This window comes from Phytophthora infestans, genomic scaffold (genome assembly GCF_000142945.1).
Source record: "Phytophthora infestans T30-4 supercont1.7 genomic scaffold, whole genome shotgun sequence".
Classification (NCBI taxonomy): domain Eukaryota; phylum Oomycota; class Peronosporomycetes; order Peronosporales; family Peronosporaceae; genus Phytophthora; species Phytophthora infestans.
In genome coordinates, this window is record NW_003303752.1 from 2901382 (window position 1) to 2927136 (window position 25755).

Sequence of the window (25755 nt, forward strand, 5' to 3'; positions counted from 1 at the left end):
CTGGGGTGTCCGCGTCGTCAGCACGGCCGACACCAACGCACCTGCTGTGTGGATGTGCATGGCGACCTTTGTGCCATCACCTCGCGAGCCTTCGATTCAGCTGCCGTTTTGGCAACAGCTACCACTTGACGAAGCCGTTCCTCAATGTAGTCGTTGCGGACGTCGCTCTCCTGCTGTTGGCGCACCCTCATTGCACTGTCGTGTTGGTGAATTATACCTCGAACCAGCTCAGCAATACGAGTCTCGGAGCGCGCGATGGACGCTTGCTGTATGTTTCGCTGATCTTGTAGCTCGTTGTTCATGAGCGTTCGTGTGTTGTCGTCAGCGCGTTGTACGGCCAATTTGAGCTGGTGTTTCACGTATTCAGTGATATCGCGGCGCAGGTCCAGAAGGAGTTTCTCATCCCGCAGGTTCATCTCCTGCTCCATATCTAGCACGGCAGCGTGCATACGCTGCTCCACCAGCTGGCTTAGCGCAACTTGATCTGCAATCTGGGTCTCTGCAAATACTCGAGCCTGTTGCTGAGCTCCATGCTGGAGCTGCTGTAAGACGTCCTGAATACGAGCGTCAACACGATGCTCCAGAGCCATCGGGTCGCCGTAAGTCTGCTGAATAGCGAGATCGAGCATGTTACACCGCGCATTTTCCTCTTCTCGGGCTGCCGCAACGCGTTGCTCGACGAATCGCTGCTGCTCTTCTTCGTGCCGAGACTGTCGATGCTGGAGCTCGGCCTGATGCTCTGCGATACTGTTCGCTTGTGCAGACGCATGGACAAGAGCCCGCCCAAGGCGTTCACCATCGACACGATAGTGTTCCGGCAGCTCGATGATCGGGAGGTCGTGGAGGTCATCCATCGGCGATGAAACTCGAGTTGAAGTTGTATAATGCTGGAAGCGCAGATCTAAATCTTAGATAGCCATAATAATTTTGGCCTATGAAATGTGATAACGTAAGCCAATGAGAGGCGATGATTCATGGAATGAGCCGAGTTCTCTCCCAGGTTCGGTTATGTGACTTTTTGCAGGAACCGGGCTCCCTGCCCAGTTCGGGATCGTAGAAAACAGTAGAACCGTGGTTCAGGTTCGGTTCGTCCCAGGGGTGGTTAACCCTTTAAGCCCGGTGTTCTGTATTATACAGAATATGTAATATGACAGTGGGAAGTATGATGCAAGCTTATTTACGCGAATGGCGACAGCGATTCTGCGCATATAGGAGTTTGTATTTGTGGGGATGGGGCATCTTATCATTTTGGATCAGAGACCGGGAGATAGACGGGTATTATTCCTCTGCAATAGAAAAGGCAATATAAAATGCTCAGAGATTTCAAAATATTAACTTCATTCCCTCATCTTCTCGCCCACGCATTTCGTCCAGAGGTTTCAAAATTCTAACTTCATCACATCTTCTCGCCCAATATTTCGTGAAATCGTCCAGAAATGACGGAGTGGATTAACCCAAAGGAGTTCAAGCGTTTATGGGCCTCTCTGATCAAGGCTGGATGGAAGGCAAGACCGCCGACAGACCTGGACTCGGAGCACACCTATGTATAACCAGGCGTGAACGGTCGGCTTCGTAAGGACAAGGCAGGAGTGGAGCACTTTGTTGGTGCGTGTTGCCCGCCATAAGCATGACTTGCTTTTTTCTAACGCTGAATGTACTAGGCACAAAAGCGTTGTGGGGTTTTGCTATGCGAGAAGGGTCGATACCTCGTCTTACCCCCTTGTTTCGGGGCCCAATAGCTGTCGGACGGTCTCCAATGGGAAAGCAGGCCGCGTATGCAGCTGCAAGGAAACGAATGCTCTCGCCAACCCTCTTGTCTGGTGCAGTGGAAGATGACACAGTGGCGGCGGGTACAGATCAAGGGGCCGGCGTGGAGAAACCTGTTACGGCGGGTACAGATCAAGGGGGCGGCGTGGAGGAACCTGTTACGGCGGATACAGAACAAGGGGGCGCCGAGGAGGAGACTGTGCCGGCGGATACAGAACAAGGGGGCGCCGAGGAGGAGACTGTGCCGGCGGATACAGAACAAGGGGGCGCCGAGGAGGAGACTGTGGCGGCGGATACCGAGCAAGTTGATGTCATGCAGCTAACTGCGCCGGCGGATACGGAACCGACTGCGGCGGCAGATACAGAGCATGGTGGTGACGTCGAAGGTAGTGTGACGGCTCCTACAGAAAAGGATGTGGCGAGGTTGCGACCAGTTGGACCGGTCTGGATGTGTTCGATTCCCCACACTTTATCGACGCGATGAGATCTGAAAGATTGTTTGGGCCTGTTGATGCGGACGATGTGAGCATAGCCGACCATAGTCTGGCGCCACAAGAAGACGTTGAGTCTGTAAGAGATCCTGTCGATGTTCCTGGGGACCTATCAGAATTATACGAAAGCAAGGTGGAATCAGATGACGAGTTTGAAGACGACAGCAGCGAATTTGCACAAGATGATATTGCTATGCGCACGATGGCTGCTTCTGGTTGGGAGATGTATGATCAAAACCATTGTGGTAAGATAGTATCATACAGAGTACTTTCAGCCGCCTCTTTATATGCTGTGCCTGGTAGTTTTTCTACCATGTTTGTAATTCTGTATAATCCGGAGTATAGGCGACCTACAACTTGATGAAGCAACCGACTTATACAACGGAACATGGGGGCCCACCAGGTCTGCCGCAGCCTTCGCCAGTTCGCCGTTGGGTACGTTTTTCTACTTTCTCCATAAGAAGTTGTGGTTTCACATTGCGAAGGAGTCCGAGGCGTATCGTATCGAGTGTATACCAAGTGTCGCTGCCGCCCAGCGTGCTAAGCAGCTCGAGGCTTGCGCAAAGGATCCCACGAAGACAGTACAACCAGTTGAAGCATTGGTGGAGAAGCTGACGAAGACAAGATCGATAAAGGCTCAGGAAATTTTGCATGTGGTGGGTCTGCTGATAGCGCGGTCGTTGTGCAGTCACATCGATGGCCTCGACAAGCACTGGCGGACACAGGAAGATGGAGCGATACCCCGAGGAACGTTCAACAAATACATGTCTCGGGATCATTTTAGTACCATCATGCGATACCTTCACTTTCAGAGCTCAGCCGCCGGCGCTGCTACGATTGACAAGGCTTGGAAGATGCGACCTGTATTGCAGACACTGGAGAAGACGTTTCGCCGAGGGTATCGACTTGGAGCGCGCATTAGCTTCGACGAGGGGACCATTCCTAACCGAAGTAAGTTCAATCCAGTGCGCGTCTACAACAAGGACAAACCGCACAAGTACGGGACGAAGGTGTACATGACCTGCTGTGCGATTCCGTGTATTGTTCTCGGTGCGTATTCTCGTTTTACTCTGTACGATACAGCATAAGTTACGCTGATTAGCTTGTTCCGGATGGTACAGAATGGCATGTTCTGTCGGATACAGAGTTAGCTGACTATTGTGCTTGGTGTTCTGTATGGCTCCGCATTGAAGTTTACATGGGTGCCTCGGACGAGTCGAAGAACTCACAGACTCCTGCATAGCGAAAAGTAGCCAAATATAAAGCGAAGGGTGTCGCGCAGAAAGCTGTCATTTGCAACGTCTCCAAAGCTCTGGATGGGCAGCAGGGAAAACGTCTTGTAATTGCGGATAACTTCTACTCATCGTGCGCACTCACGATCGCGCTGTTGGAGAAAGGGTATTACTACGGCGGGACACACCAAAGCGACCGTCTCGGGGGCCAGCTGGATTCGCGTTCACACAGAAAAAGCGGCCCGTGTCGATGCCCCGAGGAACTTATCGTATTGCCCAGTCGAAGGATCACCCTGACCTGGTTGCTGTGTCCTGGATGGACTCAAAACCTGTGATACTAATTGCTACCGGTTGTGCAGCCACGGCTACCGCCGTCATCAGAAAGGAGAAGGGATCTGCGATATCTCAAGTGGTGCCATGTCCTAAGTTACTTGCCAATTATCATACTGGAATGGGGGGCGTTGACCGCCACGACCAGTTACGTCTCCAGAGGTATTCAATCCAGCGATGCGTTGCCTTCAAGAAGTATTACCGGCAGCCCTTTCTCGGGTTCGTCGACATGGCCATCGTGAGCGGCTTCATCGTGCATAAGATAAAAATGCGAGAAGATGGCAAGCCAGTACCAAGTCATGCAGAGTACATGCGTCTCTTACATGTCGAGGTATTAGCACTCACCGCGACAAGTTTGGCTAGTAATAAGCAAGCAGAAGACTTGGCCTCGATCCCACTGCCTCGACCCGAGCACCAACTACAAGAGCAAGAGAGAAAATACAAGGACAAGCGACGTCAGCACCTATGCAAGGTTTGTTCTGCTATGGCTCTACCAAAACCCAAAGGGTTTGAGAGCCGTTTCTTCTGCGAGGCCTGTGAGGAACTGCACGATGGATATGTACCCCTCTGCAACTGCGTGCGCCGAAAAGAAGCAGGAAACCGACTCACATGCGATCAAATTTGGCTTTTGGCTGGGCAAACGGCAATGTCATACCTGCTCACCTGAGGAAGAATATTCGATTCCGTAAGCGTAAGCGCAGCGAAGATGCGTAAGAGCATGCCGAGGTTAGTTAGCGAAGTATTAGTTTCTAATGCCGCATTGAAATAAATACCTCTTTTTCCCTGTCAGCAGTTCTATGCGTTCCCACACCAACATTTCGGCCAAGTTCTATCCTAGTTCTTCTTCACTTCCGTCTAGTCTAGTTCTTCTTCACTTGTTCCTCACTTCCCACACCAGCATTTCGGCCAAGTTCTATCCTAGTTCTTCTTCACTTCCGTCTAGTCTAGAACTGGCCGAAACGTTGGTGTGGGAACGCGCCGACAAGCCTTTGGCGCGACCAGTCATTCTGGCGCCAAAACCGTTGTGCTATCGGATTCCGGGGGATACTGATAATCAAAGTTTTTTTTTGACAGACATCGTTCGCTGCACATCATTTCTAAGCCAATAAAAACAGAGATATCGTACAGATGGTGGGTACATTGTTGCATTTATGGCAGCCAAAACATCACCTATGTCCCAATTCGCAGTGTCTAAGACACTGCTCAGGCCGAACGGCTTGCAACGGGTTAGTTTTTACCGAGCTAACAGCAATATGTTAATCAAGTCAAACAATTGTTCTGTATAATACAGAATAGAGCTCGGGCTACATGGGTTAAAATAGAAAAAACAACCCTTCTTCCCCTTGCACCCCTCCCCACATATTATGAGCCTTCCATTTCGAAAGAAGCGCGAAAACAAGCGTTTACCGAGATGGAGAGCGCCGCATCGACAGAAACGGTGCCGCGCAACGGGCCTGGGGAGGCTCAGTGTAACGGGGTACAATCTAACTTAATTTTTATTGTTACTTAAAGAGTGACCCGTCGCTCTTGTGGGCACCTGGTACACGGTACCAGGTGCTCTCGGAGCCAATCAGGGCATGGCTACTTAGCTCCACTATAGGTAACCTCTAATGTGTATGGAACCCAAGCTAACCTTACTTATAAATACATCAGTCTTACATCTACTCTTCTAAGTAGCAAACCGTTCCCACTGAGGCCGGGAACACGTGGTCTAACGCTCACTCGAAATAATACCCTTAAGTACTTCCTCTGTGCAAGGTGCTGTGTGACCCCGTCACACTTGGTAGCATTTGTAGTCAATCCAACACCATCGCGGGAAGATTGAACTGTCTGAATCCTCTGTGCGCTCAAAGTTTGAGCCATGATGGACCAAAGCGAGTTTTCGCTTGAACGACTCACAGTACGAGTCTGTTCGGAAGATGGGAGGCATCTTTGGACAAGATGTCCTTCGCAGCTTGGAGGCGGCAACGCCTGCCGAGCAACAAGAACGTGTGACCGCGTTTGAGACCTACGAGCGTGGTCTCATCGCTCACGTCCGCGGGAGCTTGGAGGCCTCGATGACCGCTCCCCAGGCAACCAGACTTAAGTCGGTATGTATGAAGGTCCCCGCGTTTGAGGGGAAAGAAGGAGAGAACTTTCACTTCTGGGTCCGTGAGGTGGAGATCGCGATGAAGGCGGGTCTCATCTCGGACGAGCCACTTTGGGTGGATTTTGCCCTGTCCAACCATGGTGGACGTGCCAAGCACTGGGCATACACCAGGGAGACGACGTCGCCTGGATGCTTTGCATATTGGGCTCAGCTGTGTGAGCAGCTTCGAGCCGCGTTCCTACCGGCGAACAACGAGTTCCGCCAGCGCTCACGCTTTCTCGCGTGTAAGCAAGGTAAACATGAGAGGCAGGAGTACGTGCAAGCGATGCGCACGTTGGTGGCATCTCTGGCAGGGAATTCTCTGCCTGAAGACGCCAAGACAACAGTCTTCATGGACGGCCTGAAGGTCTGTCCTGCTCGCACCCAGCTATTCGGGGTGCAAGCGACAGCTATGGAGGAGGCGATTCGAATCGCCCTCCAAGAAGAGTTCAGCCACAATCAAGCTGGTACTCCTCGGGAAGAGGAATATCACCACGATGAGAATCGAATTTCTCGGGAGGTGGAGCATCGCAGCAATGACGCTGTGCTCCTGCTGTCACGCAGCCCATTGATACCGGCGCGTACAGCGAGCTCGAACCCATGGACTTAAGCTCAGCCGAGAGCTTGGTCCGCTACTACGGATGCGGCGGACATGGAAAGTACCAGCGTATGTGTCCCTCGCCAGTCCTCGGGAAGAAGACATCCCGTGACCCCAGGTCCGGTGGCGCAGGCCACGGCCAGGTGAACGAAGACTCCCCGACCACCAGTAGAGGCGGTATGCCCTACTGAAGAGCGCTAATCCTTCGTGATGGGTGTGCAAGTTGTGCGCACCACGGGACTTAGCCCAGAGAGAAGTGGTTCTCTCAAACCGGTGAAGGGCAGTGATGGGCTGCTGGTAGTACACTAGGTGTACGGGGGGAACGGTGCCCCTTGAACGTTTGATGAGTTCTGGGGCGTTGATACGCCGCCGGGACGTCGCTTGGCATAGTGACACCCGACTGCACTTTATGTCAGAGTGGCGGTCGTGGGCTGGTCCTTGGTGAACTAGCCTTTGGTACGGTGAAGGAAGTACTAATGGTCCTCAGCGGACCTGAACGTTTAGGTTCGATGAGCTCGCGCACCGCGGTGACGCTCGCAGCTCTCGCCATGAACAACATGGCTGTACCGAACATAAGGCACAGCCCGGACTTTGATGTGGCAGGGCTGAGAAGGGCCTATCAGTCCAGGTCTATGGCGAAGCATTGGTGAGTCATGTTCCCACATCCGTCATGACTTGGGCGTCTGGTACAGATCGCCAGGACGCAGAAGCGTCACGGAGCTGTCGACGCGCCGACAGCTCTGCGTACAGCAAAACCATGCTCCGCTGCGGCAATGCCACGGGAATGGGTCTTATGCCCGGCGTGTGGACCTGCTACACCAGCGGTGTCCAACGCCGAAGGTCGTCGCGCCGTACGGCCTTCGACAGTGGTTATGCCTTTAAGCGCTAGCCAGGTGGGTGACTTAGGACCACACGGTCGCCCAGACCTTAACGGAAGAGGAAGGCGCTGAATGCACTTCCTGTGTGGATAACACAGTATCACACGCAGTCGCCCAGACTATAACTGAAGAGGAAGGCACTGATCATGCTTCATGTGTGGGTAACACAGTACCACACGCAGTCCCCAGACTATAACTGAAGAGGAAGGCATTGCCCATGCTTCATGTGTGGTTAACGAAGTGCCACGTCACGTTAACCGCCGCAAGTCGGGTCTGAGCCTTGTTCAGGCCGACGTCGCTTTAAGCGGCTCGGAGACCAGGGTCCGGACTCCTCTGACTCGGTTGGTGGACACCAACTCTGTCCGGTGTGGGTGCGGGTCTGCCACACCAGCTGATCCCAACATTGAAGGTCGTCGCGCCGTATGCGCTTCGACAGTGGTGGTGCCGTAGGGCATTCACCAGGTGGGTAACGTAGGCTCACAATGCGGGTAACAAGTTCCACAAACAGAGAAGCTGCTTAAATAGACCGACATTCGGTGCTCCAAGCGTGGGTAACAGAGTTCCACGCAAGATCACTCAGACCATAACTGATAAGGAAGTCGCTGTATGCGCTTCCGGTGTGGATAACAGAGTTCCACGCATCCAAGGTGGGGAACCATAGTTCCACAACCAAGACGGGTAACATAGTTCCGCACACAGATCCATTAGCTCGAGTCGCGAGGCTGTCTTGGCCTCGCCAGACGTGAGCGACTCGCTCGACGTCAAGGCGCGCAGACTCAAACTGCTGACGCGAAGGCTCGATACCTTCGGTCGGCACGACCGACGCAGTCGTCCATATCGACGCAGTGCACGGGGAGGAGAGCCGTCGAGCCTGCCAGTGGCTATCACAAGCCACGAGAGACTCAATAGTCTCGAGTTTAAGTGGGGGGGGCTCGTAAATACCATTCCTCCCTGATTTTTCACGAGGCAGGTAGCCGTCGTGCTGCCAGTGGCCATCACAAGCCGCGAGAGACTCGATACTCTCAAGTGTAAGAGGGAGAGAGGCTCGGAAATACCTTTCCTCTCTGGTCTTGAGGTAAGACCAAGTTCCTTACGGAACCAGGCGTCAATGTACATCGACCGCAGGCTGGAGGCGAGCAGCCGGGCTAGAGCTGCGGCAGATCTAGCTAAACAAGACAGAGTGGCCACTGACGCTAGGTGCCTCGGAAGCTGAGTGAGCCAGCAGTGTTGTGGCTGGATGCAACCACACACTAGGCGAAGCGCGGCTGGTGCAATCACTGCACAGGTGCCTTGGTCATGAACGACCTGTCGAGTAGGGTGAGCTGAACGTCTCACCCGCCAACATAGCTGTTGCGGTACGTGATGTACGCAACGTGCCGGGTATAATGGGCCGTCGAGCCATAACCCAAGTGTGATGCACGAGTGCACACACAGCTGACCAGGTAGTGGTCGAGGCAATGAACGCAGTCGTAACTGATGCCGCGCCGAGCATGACACCGTGGTGATGGCTGCTTGCCTCACCATGGTTTGGTACCCGTGAGTACTCGGTATCAATGCCAGACACCAACACCACAGTGGGATGGTGGTGAAATATGCCCCACCACGGTCGAGTACCATCAAGGCACATGGTGTCTGTGACCGACACTGGTAAAGGTACAAAGGATATACACCCTACCACGACCCGATGCGCTCTGGGCGTATACGCTGTGCGTCAACGCACGTCCGTACATCGGCACTGGCTGCTGCCGAGCAGCCTGCCGGGAGTTCCACGTAATGAACTCGTCGTGCATGACACACATGAAGTGCACGGAGCACTTATGGTAGCTGTGGTACGTGTTGTACACAGTTGACCTCGTGTACGGGCACATGGACCTGTACATTGTGCTTGCACATGCGTCGTGCATGATGTGAGCACTAGCCATGAATCCGTTCAGGCAACAGCACAGCAGAAGCTGCTACCGCCAAACATGGCAGCCTTGTGGTGGGCGTACCACACCAAAGGTTAGTACCGGACGGTACATGGTGTCGATGGGAGACACCTGCACCACGGTTGTGTACCGTCACGGTACACAGTGTCGATGAAAGACATGTTGGTATGACGACCAAGACGCGAAGAGAGCGTGGCAGAAGCTCTGCCCGCAAGGATGGATCCTTGTTGGAGCCAAAGGCATGGCCCGAGGCGAGCTGAGAGCTTCCTCTAATGCTGGGTCAAATGTTGACCTTCTCGGTGTCGTCCCTCGCGGGAGACACCATGCTACGGACGCGTTCGCGAGGACTGTCTTGTCCTCTGGTGCGAACTGTGGGCGAATGCCACACGTTCGGATGATATTGCATCCTATGCCAAAGCACTGTACACACACTAGCGCAAGAGCTAAGGCAGCTCTGAGTGTAGGCTTTGCGGCCTACACAGCTGTGAGCATAGGCATGCAAATCCCAGTGAGCTTTGGGAGCATAAGTCACTGTGGGTGTCACTGAGAGCCGCGCCAGTCTCGTGGATGCTCAGTGTGAGAATTCACCTTTGGGTGTTTTAATTCTCTCACTTGTAATTGGAGAATCAGGTGATTCTCAGCTTTGTGGGGGAGGATGTAACGGGGTACAATCTGGTGTGCCCCATGTTACATAAAGAGTGACCCGTCACTCTTGTGGACACCTGGTACATGGTACCAGGTGCTCTCGGAGCCTATCAGGGCATGGCTACTTAGCTCCACTATAGGTAACCTCTAGTGTGGATGGAACCCAAGCTAACCTTACTTATAAATACATCAGTCTTACATCTACTCTTCTAAGTAGCAAACCGTTCCCACGGAGGCAGAACAAAGTGGACTAACGCTCAATCGGGTTAATACCCTTAAGCACTTCCTCTGTGCAAGGTGCTGTGTGACCCCGTCACACTCAGGCGCCAGAGAACCACATCACTGCAGCTACGGCTGGTACTGTACACGTCCCGCGTCTGGATGAGGACACGTTTGACAGCTGGGACTCGTTCTTCGACTGCCTTGCTGCGTACCAAGACGCAACGCATCGAGTCCTCAAGAAGAGGACATCATCAAGCGCCAAGGCGAGGAGCGTAGAGCTTCAATCGCACGGAAACGCTACTCTCTCCACGCCGATACCTTCTTCTTTCGACAAATACCACCGGAAATTTGTGTGCACGTACAGCTGGACGCGGCCAAGTCGGTCCAAGTGCAAGCGCAAAACCTACTTCGTCAAGTCGACTAAATGCGGGGCACAGATGACTGACACGGTGGTGTGGGAATGGTGCCCGTGGTTTTCACATCAAGGTCACGGAACAATATTCAGCATAACCATGTTCTAAGCTCTGGGTCCTACGAAAACCACCCTGCCAATCGTCGTGTTGCGGATAAGCGGATTACTAACTTCGCGGCTGAACTCCAAGCGGATGAGGTAAAGAAGAAGCTTATTTTGCAGAAGAATACGGGTACATTATCTATATTAACGTATTTGGCTTATATATATATATATATATATATATATAATTGTGATATGTTCTCTGCGAGTGTAGGAAAACACTGAGAGACGCTCACAGCTTGGTATCCAGACTGAATGAAGCGTGGCGCGGATCTTCCAGTGTCAAGAAAAGTTTGAACCCGGGCTTCGTGAATTTTACACACACTGCGACAATCTACGTGGACGGCGACAAGCTGGCACAGACCATAGCGTTCCAGACCCACCAGATGCGTCGAATTTTCGAGGCATTTCCCCAGGTGTTAATGGAAGACGCCACTCACAACACAAACAACGCTCGGTACTCTTCAGCTTTATGATTTTCGACGACTTCGGCCATGTTCGTGGCGCAGAAAGATTTGTGTACTTATTTGTAGCACAAGATGCTAATTGGGATTCTTTGTGTGCTTCATGTGTGCCTGTGTGACAGAATGTGACTCTAAGGCATTTTTGTGGGCCTGTGTGACTTTCCAGCGTCAATACTTCCAGCACACTCTCATGGAGAATGGGAGTTCCGATTGCTTGATGAACGCAGTGACCTCCTTCAAGTCGCGTAACACCACGTGGGACCAAGTCCGGTTTATCATCGCTGTAATGGGTCTACTTTAAGTCCACTAATTCGGCATACACGTTAGCGCACGTGTTTGAGGAAGCGTAAGATGCATTTCACTTAGACTAACTATATTTTCGTCCGAAAGTATAGATTTACTGAAATGGAAAAAGCCGATTTCCGGTAAAATTGAGAGCTGTTTATTGTTTTTGTTTGGGTTTTCTTCCTAATCGAATATTCTAAATGAAAGGTATATGCCAACGAATGCCTGACAGAATCCTACTATTATAATTGGTTGGAGATATTGACTTTCAACCAATGAATCTCCTAAATGCATGCATACCAATAGTCTGCCAAATATGACCGTTGGTGCATCTCACACCAACGTGGAAAACCTTGTTCTTAACCAAGTGGCAATGTGTAGCCACTTGCGTGTAGCCCGTTAGCCCCCCCCCCCCTGCAGGCACCACCACTTCAGCGTCCGGGCAAACGAGCACGCCCGCGACGAAGGACAAACTTTCTGTCGCTCAATACCACGCTCTGCATAAACACAAGTGCGCGCAAGCTACGACTGACAAGCCGTCAGTCGTCATGGAGGGCTCGTCAATTATTTCTACTGACGAGGACATACCCATTGACTATGGGTCTGACATTGAAGACGTCCCCATGGAAGACGAGGACACCTCGTATTCAGCTGTCGACTCTAAGTCGACCGAACCAACGCCCGATCTACCTGTTGGGTCGCGGCGTGGTCGTGACGATGATCCGGACGCTCCTGAATCAAAGCGTCCACGTAATGAAGAAGAGGCGCAGTCATCTGTGCCGGTGCTGCCTTTTCTCCGCGTACTGCACCTGCAGTACGCGCTCCCTGGATGCCAACTGCATCTAAAATCGCTGACAGGGTCGGCGCGACTTCACCGCCAAACGATAATACTGTACGTGTGCAGCGCCATCAATGATGACGCTGAGGCCGTCGACATGCACTTTGATTCGTCAACGAATCAAAGGCGCGACTACTACATCGGACTCGTTCATGGGCTCCGATGGAATGCGTCGAAGAGAACTGCGCGCACGAGCAAAGTGCCCGAGTGCCCGAGTGTGTGGCACTTTGTCAGTCTTGGAACGCATTTGTTGTGAGCTTCAACATCAATGCGAAAAGCTACCGCGAGCGTATTGTCGCGACTCGCCAGCGTTTTGAAACCTTCTCGAAACGTTATCTCATCGATCGCCTCCAAGTTGACACTATGGAAGCGGAAATCCCCTGCGCAGTTCCACCTGAATCTGCGTGTTTGCACTGCCGCCTCAGGGCAGTGCGCCTTTCTGAGCGCGATATTCTCGGGTACACTTCCGTACGTGTACCCGCTCCTCTGCGAGACCTCCGTGCTCAATTTGAGCACCGTGATGTATCCTGTGCTCGTGGCTCTCGCAATTTTAGTGCAGGCATTATGCCTGCACTCGGTTCTGGCCTCGTACGCCCTCACCATTTCCGGAACGTCCTTCATCAGGACGTCCTGTGGCTCCCACGTATCTTGATGGGGAGAAAATCCTCTCCAACGAGTACGAAGACAAGCCTGATCTTGGCTCGTCTTCGGGGCTTCACAGTCCACGACTCGCTCGAGAATCCAATGTGGAGAGCCGTGTGCATCACGCAGCGGGGGCGGGGGGGGGAAGATACCCTCCGTATGATCAACCCCAGGTTGACCATGGCTCCCGCGTTCTCCACGAGCGTGGCGTCGCTCTGGAACAATCCCAGAGCGGGGATTTCTCTGTCCTGCAACAGGAGCCGAGGCGCCTGTGCGACCGCGTCATTGCGCTCGAGAAGCTGGCTCACGCCGCTTCGCCGTTCTCGAGCCATCAAGACTAGATGGCACGTGTTGCTCGTAAGGCTTCAGCCGCTCGACGTAAAAGTCGGGTGGAGTCGCATGCTGGACGGTATGTCCAACGTATACGCGTTGTCATGCCGTTCGGGCACTGTGAACGGACCGATGATCCAGTAAGATGCTTGCCAGATCTACGGAACTTGATAGAACCATGGACGACGACACGACCATGTTGGTATATGACGCGAAGAACCTAGTTGTGTGGCAGTCGTCCAGAATGGAATATGAGCAGCCACAGGGTGGTAGGAGTAAGGTACTAAATGGAATATTGGATGCGTGGATTATCTTTACGACTACGAAGCGAAATATGAGTTGTTTCTCGTTTCAATGACGATGAATCGTGGTTTTAGGCCTACCTGGCGTATACACTGACAGTTCCAGTATACGCACGCAGAATCCACTCTTCACTTTGCACTAAATCAGCGACAGAATAAGCCATGACGCCGCGCCAGTTGCTCCCCAGCTGCTCAAACAACGTTCTCGGAGAGCTTATCCTCAGGTATTTCCGGGCCGGATCGCTCAGCATTACATATACCAGGATAGCTTGAATTTTAAATTATTCCAAAGTGCAAATCAAGAATACAATCTATTTTGGATTTCTATTTTTCCTCAAGTAAGAAAAAAGCTCAAAGACCACTCAGCAATCAAACTAGGCATAGCTTGCTCACTGCGACGATCACGGTTATTGGTCCGTAAGCAAAGACTCATTTCCTGATTCCCTCCGCCCTACACGCATTGCTTAACTGTAAATTCAAATATATCATGGCTAAGCTCGAGTTGTTCAGCTACTGGCAAAGTAGTTGCTCCTGGCGCGTTCGGATTGCCCTCGCATGGAAAGGAATCCAGTACGAGTACTATCCAGTACATCTGCGTGGGGTGGATGGTGGGGAACAAAGGCAAAACGCGTTCCGAATTCTGAATCCCAACCAGGTATGGTATTAATAGTCCGTTCCACAATAACGCTTGATATATTGAAATCAATCTTTCTCGTATCTAAGAATGCAGCGCGTTCCTGTGGTGCTCATGGATGGGCGTGTAATTGCCCAGTCCGGTGCTATCCTCGAGTATTTGGAAGAGGCTTACTCGGCGAAGCCATTGCTGTCGAGTGACTTGTTTGAGCGCGCCCAAGTGCGTAATTTGGCTGGCATCATTAGTTGCGACACCCAGCCGGCTCAGAGCATGGGCTTGTCTGCCAAGGTGAGGTGTCAGTTGAGAAATCTAGTTCGTATCATCCTCACCGATAGCTTGGCCACGAATCTTTTTTTCCTTTTCGCTCAATTGGATTGCTGTAATAGGTCGCAGACTTACAGTCACCGGCCAGCGAGGAGGAGCGCCAAGCGCTCGTAGTGGCTTGGAACAAGCACTGGATCGAGCGTGGCCTACGTGCCGTGGAGGAAGATTTGACACGCTGCGCTGGCCGTTACTGCGTGGGTGACGAAGTGAGCTTGGCGGACGTGTATCTGCTGCCGCAGGTGCACAACGCGCGCGCATGCAACGTGATCCTGGCCGAGTATCCGACGATCTCACGTATCGTGGGCGAGCTGGAGCAGCTGCCGGCGTTCGTGAGTTCTCGTCCAGACAAGCAGCCGGACGCCATCACCGAAGTGGACATGTGAGCTGTGCGGATACCTGTAATGTTCTAATCAGATCTGACGGCTGGAGTTATTTTAGGATCTGAAAGCGAACTTTTTACTTTAAAAAAATAAAAAAACGAAAGATTCTGGAACAGTTCAGTTATAAGTGGTATTTTTTATAGGCTGAAAATAACCAGGTGGCAATGAAAATGTGGCTCACATTTCAATTGCATGTTGCAGCAACAACAACAAAAAAACAGGAAGGGCTCCTCATTTTTCAAGTGGAACCGTTGGGCACAAAGGTATTTTTTTCTGCATTGATGCTTCTGGGTCGCAGTCCCGGGAGTCCTCGTCGTAGCATCATCGGCTCCGAGGAATTCGCCAAGGCCGAGCGCTCGAACTTCTTCGGACGCCGGCTGGCGCGCTTCTTGCGCCGCTCCTCGGCTGTATCCGTGGCGGCCGAGCAGCCCAGTCACGTGCAGAGCACACGGGGCGGCACAGCTTCCGCAGCCACCTTGCGACGCGCTTCAACACAACCAGAGACGGCCATTGGTGCCGTGGATCCGGAGATCGCTTTTAACGTGCACAAGGCGCACAGCTTCGGCGTGTGCACGCGCAACGGCGCCAGACTTGGCAATGAAGATCGCTTCCGCGCCATAGACGACTTGGATCTATATGGTCGTGGTCTGTTAGAGGTGGCGCCGCGCTCGGTGCCTCCGTTCTTCGTAGATTTGCTAAAGGGCCGCGTGCTCGAGAACTTTATCGTGGAAGGCCGCGCGCCGGCGCTCAAAGTCCGTACCTTACTGAAGCATGGAAGAGCAAGCGAGGATACACAGTTCTTTGGAGTTTATGACGGCCATGGTGGAGCAAGGGCCTCGTCGCTATTGGCACTGCTTTTCCCTCTGTATATTCTCGCAGCACCTGAGTATAAGAGCGACTTGGCTGCTGCGTGTCATTCCGCTAGTATGGCGCTTAACGAAGAGATCTTGAAACGGGAGAAGGACGGACATTGCGAAGGAGGAGCCACAGCTGTGACGCTGCTTATCCGAGGCAAAACATTCGTGCTAAGTAACACTGGCGATTGTCGAGCGATTATGGTGGCAAAGAGAGATAAAGTGGCGCACGTGACGCAGCTTACAACGGATCATAAGGCCTCAAACGACCAGGAAAAGCAACGAATTGAAGAACACGGAGGTATGGTGCTCTATGTGAAGGGCGTGGCCCGTGTAAATGGCCGCCTGGCGGTCGCGCGAGCTTTCGGAGACGCCGAGCTGAGCGAGCTCGTTATCGCCGACCCAGAAGTCACCGTGCACGAGCTGCATCGAGAAGATGAGTACATTGTTATGGCCTCGGACGGCCTATGGGACGTACTGACGAACGAGCAGGTGGCTTCTTGTATCAGGTATGAATGCTATTGGATAGTGCTGACTGAGAAGTCGGTAGCCAACTGGACTGACTTCTTGTTTGAACCTGATTTCTACCAGGAACAATCCATGGCTGAACGTTCAGGAAATGGCCAGTATGTTGGCCGACCGCGCCGTCGAGCTCGGAACAATGGACAATGTGACAGTGATGGTGGTGGACGTACGCGGCAGAATACCCTGAGGGATTTGTGGCGATGTAAGCAATGCCCCACCGTCACTTCGTGTTTTGTGTAATACGACCACCCGAATTCCAGTGCGTCAAGCAAACGAAAACTCGCCGAGCGGCACTATTTAACCCAAGTAAGACTTTGTTGTCCAACAAATTAACTCCGTATTGTACACGTAAACGCGATCGGCTTGTTGCAGACTTAAAAAAAAAGCGGAGAAAAAGTTGGATTTGCAGTGTTGACATTGAAGCTGCTGGAAAAATATCTTCTCTTTGACAGCAACAACCATAAACAATTCTTAGCAAAACAATGAGCATATTCAGAAACTACAAAAACTATTTTTATTTTTTGTACTTTATTCCGACGGAGGACGAGTCACCTCTCTCTCTCACCGCGCCGCGGATTAAATAGGACAAAGCGTGCTGCAAATATAAACACTCAGCTCGTCGCTGCGGCTGCGGCCTTGTCGTGCGCACAGTTAAGTCATGACAGATCGAAGACGCAAGCGGAAAACTACCAACAGCTTTGTTGATGACACGGTCATGGATTTCAATGCTGTTGACCCCACTCAAGCTCGCAGGCGGAGCGAAGGTAGCGAGCAGGAGAGCAGAAATCGACACGAGTCATGGATGTCCGAAGTCTCCCTAGCCATGAGCTCTCGACTTTTCTCGGGAGGAAAGAAACTCAACAGCTCTCGTAGTAGTACACAGGTGATGCCAATCGCTGCGATCCAAGGTGACAATAGCAGGATGTCGGAGGGCCGCATGTCCTCGTCATCGCTGCAGGAAACAGAGCTGCCACAAACGATTTCAACGTCTTCAACCGGTCAACCGCCGCTGCGTCAAGTTGCGTCAGATAGAACTTTGACCAGCTCTACAAGTTTACGCTGCACGTCTGAAGTATCCGCGTTCGTGTCGTGTCCAAGCGTAATTTGTGATATTACACCAGACGACAGTGATGATAGCCTTCCAGACAGATCTCGCCGGCCTTCGAATGGCTCGAGACACAGTCAGCAAAGGAACAATGCTCGCAGACAACGCTCTAGCACTGTGGTGCAGAAAGTGAGACCACGAGAAAATGACGACGATGAAGACGATGTCAAGATGATAACCACGTGGACTCAAGTGACTAATATCGGTGCTTACTCGCGTGGCACTTGTGAAGCTAACGATTCCGAGATTAATGTGCAGGATGCAGCACCAATTCTAAAGGGATTCTTCAGCAAAACCGTGACTGTAAGCAAAGAGCAGCGTCAACAACAGCGACAACAAAAGAGAGAGACTCTCTATCGAGAAAGCAAGCAACGGCAGGAGAAACTTCGTCAACACACCGAGAATAAACGAGTAGCTAACGACGAATCCATGCGTAAGCTGAAGGTGGAGCAATTACGTCGTCTCAATCAACAGCGCAGAATGGAGTTACTGCGAAGCGCTGCCAGTTGCCGAAAAGGTCTACTCGACCACATTCAACATGATAAAAACATGTACCAGACGGAGCGTGAACGATGGGAAAACGACTTCGAGGATGAGATGCGAGTGCTCAGTGCTGCTTTCCGAAAGGCACATGCCTCTGAGAAGAACCGACCGATGACTACTGCAGGACTCGCCGTACCTGAAGCGCTTTCGCAGCTAGAACGCGATGCATCCAACTTCGAAAAGCGAGTGAAGACAGCTGAGCCAGCACTTGGTGGTTTAACTTCTCGACTACGGAGTACAGAACGTCCCAGTACCAGTGGCGACATGGCCAATGGCATGGGTTCTTCTTTGTTTGAGTCTTGCCAAGTGTTAGCGTTAGAAGACTCTAAAGAGGTGCCCGACTTGTTTAGAAACGACGACCAAGCGAGCGGACCTCTTCCCCCTGAAGAACGACAATGTCGTGGTCAATTCAAAGCGACCCAACCTCGCCATCAACCATCTCCTGGATGAGCGAGAGCAACTGCTTGAGCGTCTCGCTACGGTTAATCGCATGATCCGGTCACAGCAGCAATTGCAGTACCAATTGTAGAAGTTAGAATACCATCAATTGCTCTATGTAGTCAATGTCCACTGCAATTATGTTTTTTAGGGAACAAATATCATATTAATCACAAAGCTGTTAAACATTCGTTGATTTCAATACGCTGGTGCCGCGCTTTCTTCTCACTTGTCCGTGTGGGCAATACACTTGTTCACAACCGTAAGCAGGTGCGAGTTTTCGAGCGCAGCCGCCACGCGCTCTTTGTCGTTGAGCTGTTTGTTCACCGCCGCCTCGGACGAGTGCGTGCCAGGCGTGATAAGGATGTCCACCTTGAAACGCGACGGTAGCGAGCGCAGTAGCTTTACGCGGAGGCACAGTCCGATTAGCGTCGCCATACTACAATAACAACAAGCAACAAAAATAAAATGAGCAAGCAATAAAAAACAATTCAAAATTGCTGGCTGGTCACCTGCAGTGAGGGATGGTGGGCGTGAAGAAGATCTTAACGCGCGAGTTAACATCGTCCACGTGGACGTTCTCGAGCGACATGACTTTCAGTTGCTCTAGCGTCAGCGGGTGCTCCGGATCGTTGATGTGTCGAAGGATTTCTGTAGTTTTCAGTTTGTTAGCCCTTTCGGCTGTATCGTGCGAAGGTTGATGTCTAGCAAAACGCACCGAAGACCTCATCGGGCTCGAAAGGGTCGGCGACATCCTCGTCAAGCGTCTCGTCCACGTTGAATTTCTTGCGCGCCGGCGTGGCCACCGCGTATACTGTCGGGTTGGCGTTGATCTTCTCCTGTAGACCCATGTTTCCTCCGAACCTGTCGAATGAATGACACAAACTCGTTTTAGGTGATACGAAATCACAAATTTGAACGCATTTCTAAAGGACAAATCATACCATTTCTAACAAATTAGTTAAAAATAATTGTACCCCCCCCCCTCAGAAGTAATCAATTATAAACAGGGTAAATGACAAAAACGGGATGATTTCAACGTTTTGCCAAAAGGCGTGGTGGTGGCGTCGCTATTTTCCAGGACTTGGGAGATATTAGACCGGTAAGGAAGGCCACTGATACGTAATGCACTGTGCGTACGGCATTAGCCAAGACTGGAAGCTCTCTCTTTTGGCGTCAAAAGGCGTTTGTGTCAGGGAGTGGTGACCATTACTATAACAAATTTCTGTTGCCATTATTCAAGGTGACGTAGAGCACCGACAGCTTCTGAGCACTGTCACACTCGTCGCCATTAGCTCTAGAGCGCACAACAGGTGCAAATGACGCTGCCTGGCCGGCATATTGCCTTTTCAAGGCGTACCACACGCCTTTTGACAAAATTTGAAACCACTTCACGTTTTGGCATTTACCATGGATGCAGCTCAACCTAAAATTATTTACTGTTTAAAAGTAAAATACAGTACACATGAAAATCGGCAAGCTCCAAGGCCAGAATCCAACGTCGGGTCATCCGAACGCGTGCCTTCCTCCACTATTTTTAGCCCATTATTAATGCTGATGAGTTTCCTCGGATATGCGCAATTGCTGCGGCTCTTGATATTAAGCATCGGCGTACAGGAAATATAACAAAGCACCACTGACAGCGCTACAGTTTTAGATACTTCGAAGTACCCGACACAGTTTGTATTGGTAAACTCTTGCCGCCTGGTATGCGAGTCGAATGATGCAATGAGGCTTTTTGGCCTGGAGGGCCTCCAGGAATCCTCAAAAGTATATTTACTGAAAATTTTGAGATTTTATTTATAGATTTATTTTGTGCATTCCTTTACAATTTTTTTTGTCCTTGTTGCAGAATTTCGCAGGCTCTGGGCTGTCTACAAACCGGTTCCATCGACGCAATCTCACTTTGCGCTTCGCACACACCTCAACTACCAACTCTCGCACCCTTAGCCGTGTCAGACGATGCCTTCCCAACGCTCGAAGAGCAAGTTTTCCCCGAAGCAATTAATTTAGTACCACGACCAGGTTTTGATGCAGATATTTATTTTCCACAGTCGCAGTATAAGTTATTTATTTGCATATTTACGATCTACCGTGCAGGTATCTATTCTCATTTGACCAAGAATCCATAAAAAATATATTTTGAGGAACCTGGCTGAAGGCCCATTGCTAATAGCAATGCTATCGGATTGTTGTTTTTGCGAACTGTCTGAGACCGAATGACTGAACGCGGCGTTGGTATTTTCCCTACCATACCAAAAAATCTCCGACCTCCGTGGGACGAGATCGGACTTAAAGAAGTTAAAAGGTAATTGTGGGTAGGGGAATTAGAGACCTTGTGCAGATTTGTCTATGCTAGAAATTGCCGAAACGGCACGTTTATAGGCGCACTCACAGGCTCTGTGGGCAGAGAAACAGGCAAAAAATAAAAACGCATGATTTTAAGCTACAGAGCCTTGTGCACTACAGGCTGCAATTTGAGAAATGAGGGCGCCACCCAAAATCGGGGTCCACTAAAAAGAGCATTAGTAAAAATTCCGTTTTTACGCCTGCGCGTATTTACCCCGACACGTAGCCTCCTACCAAGTTGGTGGTTAAGAGTGGCCGACAAACAGATTTTTGGGGTTCTTGAGTGTACCACGCGAACCAGACATCCTTCAAGCTTAGAGCTGGAGAGGTGCGGCGTCGCTTTCCTGGAGACTTCTTCTCGCTTGAGTCCTCACTTTCTTCTGGTTTTGTAGGCGCGCGTGGGTGTTTGTTTCCAATTATGTCTTCCATTACAGTCAACCGGGCGTCAAGCTTCTTGTTGACCTGGATTAACTGCTCAATCAATGCTGTTTGCTGAAAATATACTGGATGCTGGGTGATGTTGTCTGGGTTGTCTTGTGCAAATTTGCTTTTAGAGTCCTCCGCAGTACTTGGGTTGCTACTGAGGTACGCCGACCAAGCAAGCAGATGATTTACAGTGAAGCCTTTATCCTCGGCACAAGCTTCCAAGCGCTGAATTACAAGACCGGACGTCGATAGAGTCTTCAGTGACGGATAGTGCCGCAGAAGGTAAGCCATGAGAGTGTCGTGTACAGCCGCGTTAACGTTGTACTGCTCTGATTCCATTCCGGACGAAGACGTGAATAAAGCTGAAGAGACCAAGCGAATACTTTGCCGGGTATGAGAGTCGAATTACATCAGTGACAGCAAAGCGACGGAGTCATCTGGTCCTCGATTACTCAAAACACGAGCCACCTTGTGATCTTCAGCTGGGGTGTTGAAGACGTATGCGAAGGCCTAGTTGGTTGCCGTCATGTTCCACGCGCCTCTGTCGAAGATCCACTGCACACACATGCCAACACTATTCGCATGTTGTGCGCCATCGCGTCTAAACGAATGTGACGTCAAGCGCTGGACAACACCAGCTTCAGGCATTATTCTCGTCAAGCGGCTTGTTCTCATCTGTGGTGGAGTTGAGTGAAGCGACAGCTTCTGGGTTATCGATCAGATCGATCAGTGGTGCTGCCGGAGTCAGGGAAGCTTCGGTCGCCACTTGTTGTTCAGGGAGGTGGTTTAGCAGCGCAGCCGCCGGTGCCGATTGAGTTGCAAGAGCCACAGCGATAGCTAGCAGCGGACACGTGGCGAAGTCGTCGTCGGGAAAAAGGGGGAGACCTTGTTCTTCGGACGTCTTGACAACGGATCAGCCTCAGGAAAATATCCCCCCCGAATCGATGGATAAGTTCAACTCCGAAGTAGCGAGATGTCAGAGGCTCGTCCAACAGTATCCAGAGCAAGCACAGCAGCGCGCGTCCTTGGTAGTCCCGAAGCTGTTACACCATTTGAATAGAGGTACACCATCATCTGCTTGAGTGCTTTCTTCGTGCATGCAGGTGCCCTTCTTCACAAAATTGCCTGACTCTCGCTTCATGCAATAGCGCTCCAGCACTTGACCCTTCTTCAGGAGAACCTTGCCGACAGCCTCTCGATGATGTGGGAACTGATCGAGCAACCAGTTCTTTGCCTGTCGGTAGTACTGCATGACTGAGTGCCTAGCCAACAGGCTGCCCTTCCGTCCTTCCTTGAAAGCGAGATGCATTCCAAACTTGTCCACCACGGCCTCCAAAACGCGGGGAGCGTTGTCGCGCTTCATGCACACCTCTAGGTACTTTCATGTCATCCCTTCTTCCTCAAGAAACGCTTTGAACATGCGTGCCGCGCCATCCCGTGCGCGCTTCGTGATCGTCGGTGCGAGGTCGCTCAGACTCATCTTGCGTCGGAGGGGTCGGAGCTCGCGTGCTATTTGCAAAATATGCTAATGATTGGAGGTTTGTATGCCGATATCAATAACACAAGAGGAGCCTTCGACCCGATATGTCGGAGCTGCCTCTTATCGACCTATACTGACCATACCGTGCTTTGATTAGTCAAAATATTGGCACAGTCGATGTATGATTCGTCCAAATACGGGCTATCCTTTCTGATTGGTCATTAATACTAATATTTTATTCAAGTATGGTCGGAGAAATGATGATATTCATCCATACTGAAAAATTTCGCCACGAGGCTTACAACCGGCCCAGACTGGGCCGGTTGTAAGCTGCACCAGCAGTACAGTGTTTTCTAGAATGAATGGTAGCACTGTAAGCTCGAGGCACTTTTATTATACAGTACTGCACCCCGTTTTCACGGGGTGAACCATATAGTATTTGCAAATAAATCAAATTTTAGCTTACAAACTTCAGCTCATTTGGATTCAGGATTATCACATCCGGAAGTTTATCAATGGTCCAAGGGCGCGAAAACGGGGTGCAGTACTGTACTTGTAGCTGCACCTGGCTCACATTCTGGCTCTGTCAAATCGCTCGCGCTTGATCGACTACGTTTTCTCGGAGTCGGTACCGCAACATTACTACAACATGACGATTTCTCTTTTAGAACAACACAATGGCGTTTTGTGTTGCTGGGTAAGTTATTGCAAGTTATATTACGCTAAAAATCTCAAAAGCGGAAATGTAAATTTACAGTGTCTATTAAGCACGAGATTCAATAAGTACGAGTTGTACAGACCTTTCGTTTCCAAGAAGGGGGAAAAGCAAGATGCCGAAGCAGCAAGCGCGCCGAGAAGCGCAGAGCACAGGTAAGACACGGGGGACATAGTGACAGGCAGCCTGCAGCACGTTGTCCTAATCTACAACGTTGTGTTCTATCATGTATAGGGCGCTGTCTACGAGCAAGACCGCATGTCGACTACCTACTTGCTGGACGCGGACTTATACACGATTCCAGTAGCGACGAAGACTACGTCGATGACCCTCTGGTTACGGTTGAGGATATCGCAAATGAGGATGCAGACATGGAGGGCTTGGAGAACGAAGCCTGCGATGATGCGCGCAAGGTCGATACGTTACCGGGTGGGAAGGATACGGGCGCTGTGGCGGGCGAGAACGACAGCGCTTCCGGGGAGAAGAGCGTTGCGGCGGGCGAGAAGGACGTGGCTACGGGCGAGAAGGATGTGGCTGCCGGTGAGAACGACGACGCCGCCAGTGTTGCGGCGAGCGAGAAGGATGACGCTGCGCGCGAGAAGGCCGTGGCTGCAGACGCCAAAGCCACCGCCGCGGAGCCGGGTGATAACAACGCGTTGGCCGATACAGGTATATGTTCCGGTCGATTTCTTTTGTTGCTGATACATTACTTGTGTTGCTTACTATGTTGCTTTGAATGTTGCTTTCAATGGTTACAAAACTAAAGACTATGCACGGGCATTTGTTGATGCCGCCCGTACCAATGCCATCGAAAAAAGTCGCAAACGGAAGCAGCTGTCCGTGCCGTACAGCCGCAAATCCTGCCATGGTGCCTTTGAGATAAACGAAAGCGAAGATTTCTCACCAAAGCGATCAAAACCTGGCACAGAGAGCCTGGGATCAGCTGGGGCTCATTTCACGGCGTCGGCGAAGAGCAAAATTGTGCGACGCCGGACAAAAACGTACGACAGTCGTGAAAAAATGATGAAGGCACATCAGGCAGTTGAAAACGTCAAGCCACCACTTCCAGTGAGGACGTTTGACAGTTAGGAGACTTTTCAAGAGACCCTTCGCTGTTACGAGGCTGAAAACTATCTGCACTATCGCGTTCGAAGCTCTGAAACCCGTGCCAAGTGCAACAGGTCCGTATTTTGTTAGCACATGTACCGCATGCGCTGTTGCTAACATTGTTGATTTTTGTTATGTTGTTTGCTATGTTATTTGTGTGTGTTGCTTGTTGTGTTGCTTAATCAAGTCGCCCTAGGGCAACAATCATTCTCGAGCGGTTTTCCCACAGTTTTAAACGAATGTGGTGCACTCATGGCGCAACACAATTGGCTCAAGGTGATGGACGGCGTGATTGTGACTTGCGATACACGGGATGCATGGCAAGTTTCTTGGCGAGAACTGTCAACGTTGTCGAAAAAGGAGTTGCTAAATGGAAGGTGACTGTGGATCCGGACTCAGAGGTATGGCTATCATGATGCATTTTCTTTAACGTTTCTTAACAACTATTATTTGCTTAGATCTCCACCCACAATCACAAGACAAGCAAGAATATCTACGATTCCTATCGCGGGGCCAAGTCGTTGTCGGTCCCACCCCAGGTGCGCAGGGAGCTTGGGCTTATGACAGAAATGAAAACGAGCACTTCTGATATCAACCGATATCTTTCGAATCAGCTTGGTGGGTGTCGCTGGTGAATTTGGCTGTAGCAGTATCTATTTTTTCATTCAGTTTTGCTAACTTAATTTATAACCACTCTCCTTTTTTTCGTTATTGATATCCAGATATGGTTTTAACACCACAACAAACGAGAAATCTGCTCCGTCAAGTATTGGGCACGACAACCCTCGAGCGCACTAAAACTATACTCGATTATTTTGCTGACGGGAATGCCGGCAATGGCGTCCTATTAGTTCAGGATTAAATGGATATCACTTGTGTGATTGCGATGCAAACGTGCATTCAGAAAAAATGTTTCGCACAGTGGGGTGACACGCTAGTCATGGACTGGACACATAGGACCAATAATTTGGGATATCATCTGGGTAACGTCGATGATTATATTATCCTTGAAGTGAGGTCTGATATCATACTCGTGTATATGCTACAGGGAGTCTTGTAGCTACAACTGCTACAGGCAGAGGAATGCCTGTAATTGATTTTCTAGCCCTCGACCAAAAAGCTGTCACGATGGAGCTCATTGTTGAGTTTTTTAAACGCAAGAATCCCGTCCTGGCAATCAATCCAGACCGTCGTCATCGACAAGGACTCGTTGAGTGGCGAGTGCTGAAGAAGGCATTTCCTGGCGCTGATGTTTGACTTTGTCAGTTTTTATGCGCTAAC

At 50.9% G+C, this 25755-nt stretch overlaps 4 protein-coding genes across 4 annotated transcripts; 3 read left to right on the forward strand and 1 right to left on the reverse strand.

The window, feature by feature from the left end:
* Positions 1 to 14081: 14081 nt before the first annotated feature.
* On the forward strand, positions 14082 to 14935 carry PITG_05380 (maleylacetoacetate isomerase; the record flags this gene model as incomplete). The annotated part of the gene is made up of 3 exons (XM_002998989.1): positions 14082 to 14249; positions 14325 to 14540; positions 14615 to 14935. 3 exons carry the CDS (start codon positions 14082 to 14084, stop codon positions 14933 to 14935), a joined length of 705 nt encoding a protein of 234 aa, XP_002999035.1.
* A 248-nt stretch (positions 14936 to 15183) lies between these two features.
* Positions 15184 to 16498, forward strand: PITG_05381 (protein phosphatase 2C, putative; the record flags this gene model as incomplete). Its single annotated transcript, XM_002998990.1, has 2 exons — positions 15184 to 16295; positions 16378 to 16498. The coding sequence occupies 2 exons, from the start codon at positions 15214 to 15216 to the stop codon at positions 16496 to 16498; spliced, it is 1203 nt and encodes a 400-aa protein (XP_002999036.1).
* A 471-nt stretch (positions 16499 to 16969) lies between these two features.
* PITG_05382 (uncharacterized protein) lies at positions 16970 to 18345 on the forward strand (the record flags this gene model as incomplete). Its single annotated transcript, XM_002998991.1, has 3 exons — positions 16970 to 17719; positions 17975 to 18145; positions 18310 to 18345. 3 exons carry the CDS (start codon positions 16970 to 16972, stop codon positions 18343 to 18345), a joined length of 957 nt encoding a protein of 318 aa, XP_002999037.1.
* A 190-nt stretch (positions 18346 to 18535) lies between these two features.
* PITG_05383 (uncharacterized protein) lies at positions 18536 to 19259 on the reverse strand (the record flags this gene model as incomplete). Its single annotated transcript, XM_002998992.1, has 3 exons — positions 18536 to 18836; positions 18910 to 19048; positions 19116 to 19259. 3 exons carry the CDS (start codon positions 19246 to 19248, stop codon positions 18623 to 18625), a joined length of 486 nt encoding a protein of 161 aa, XP_002999038.1.
* Between the last annotated feature and the right edge of the window lie 6496 nt (positions 19260 to 25755).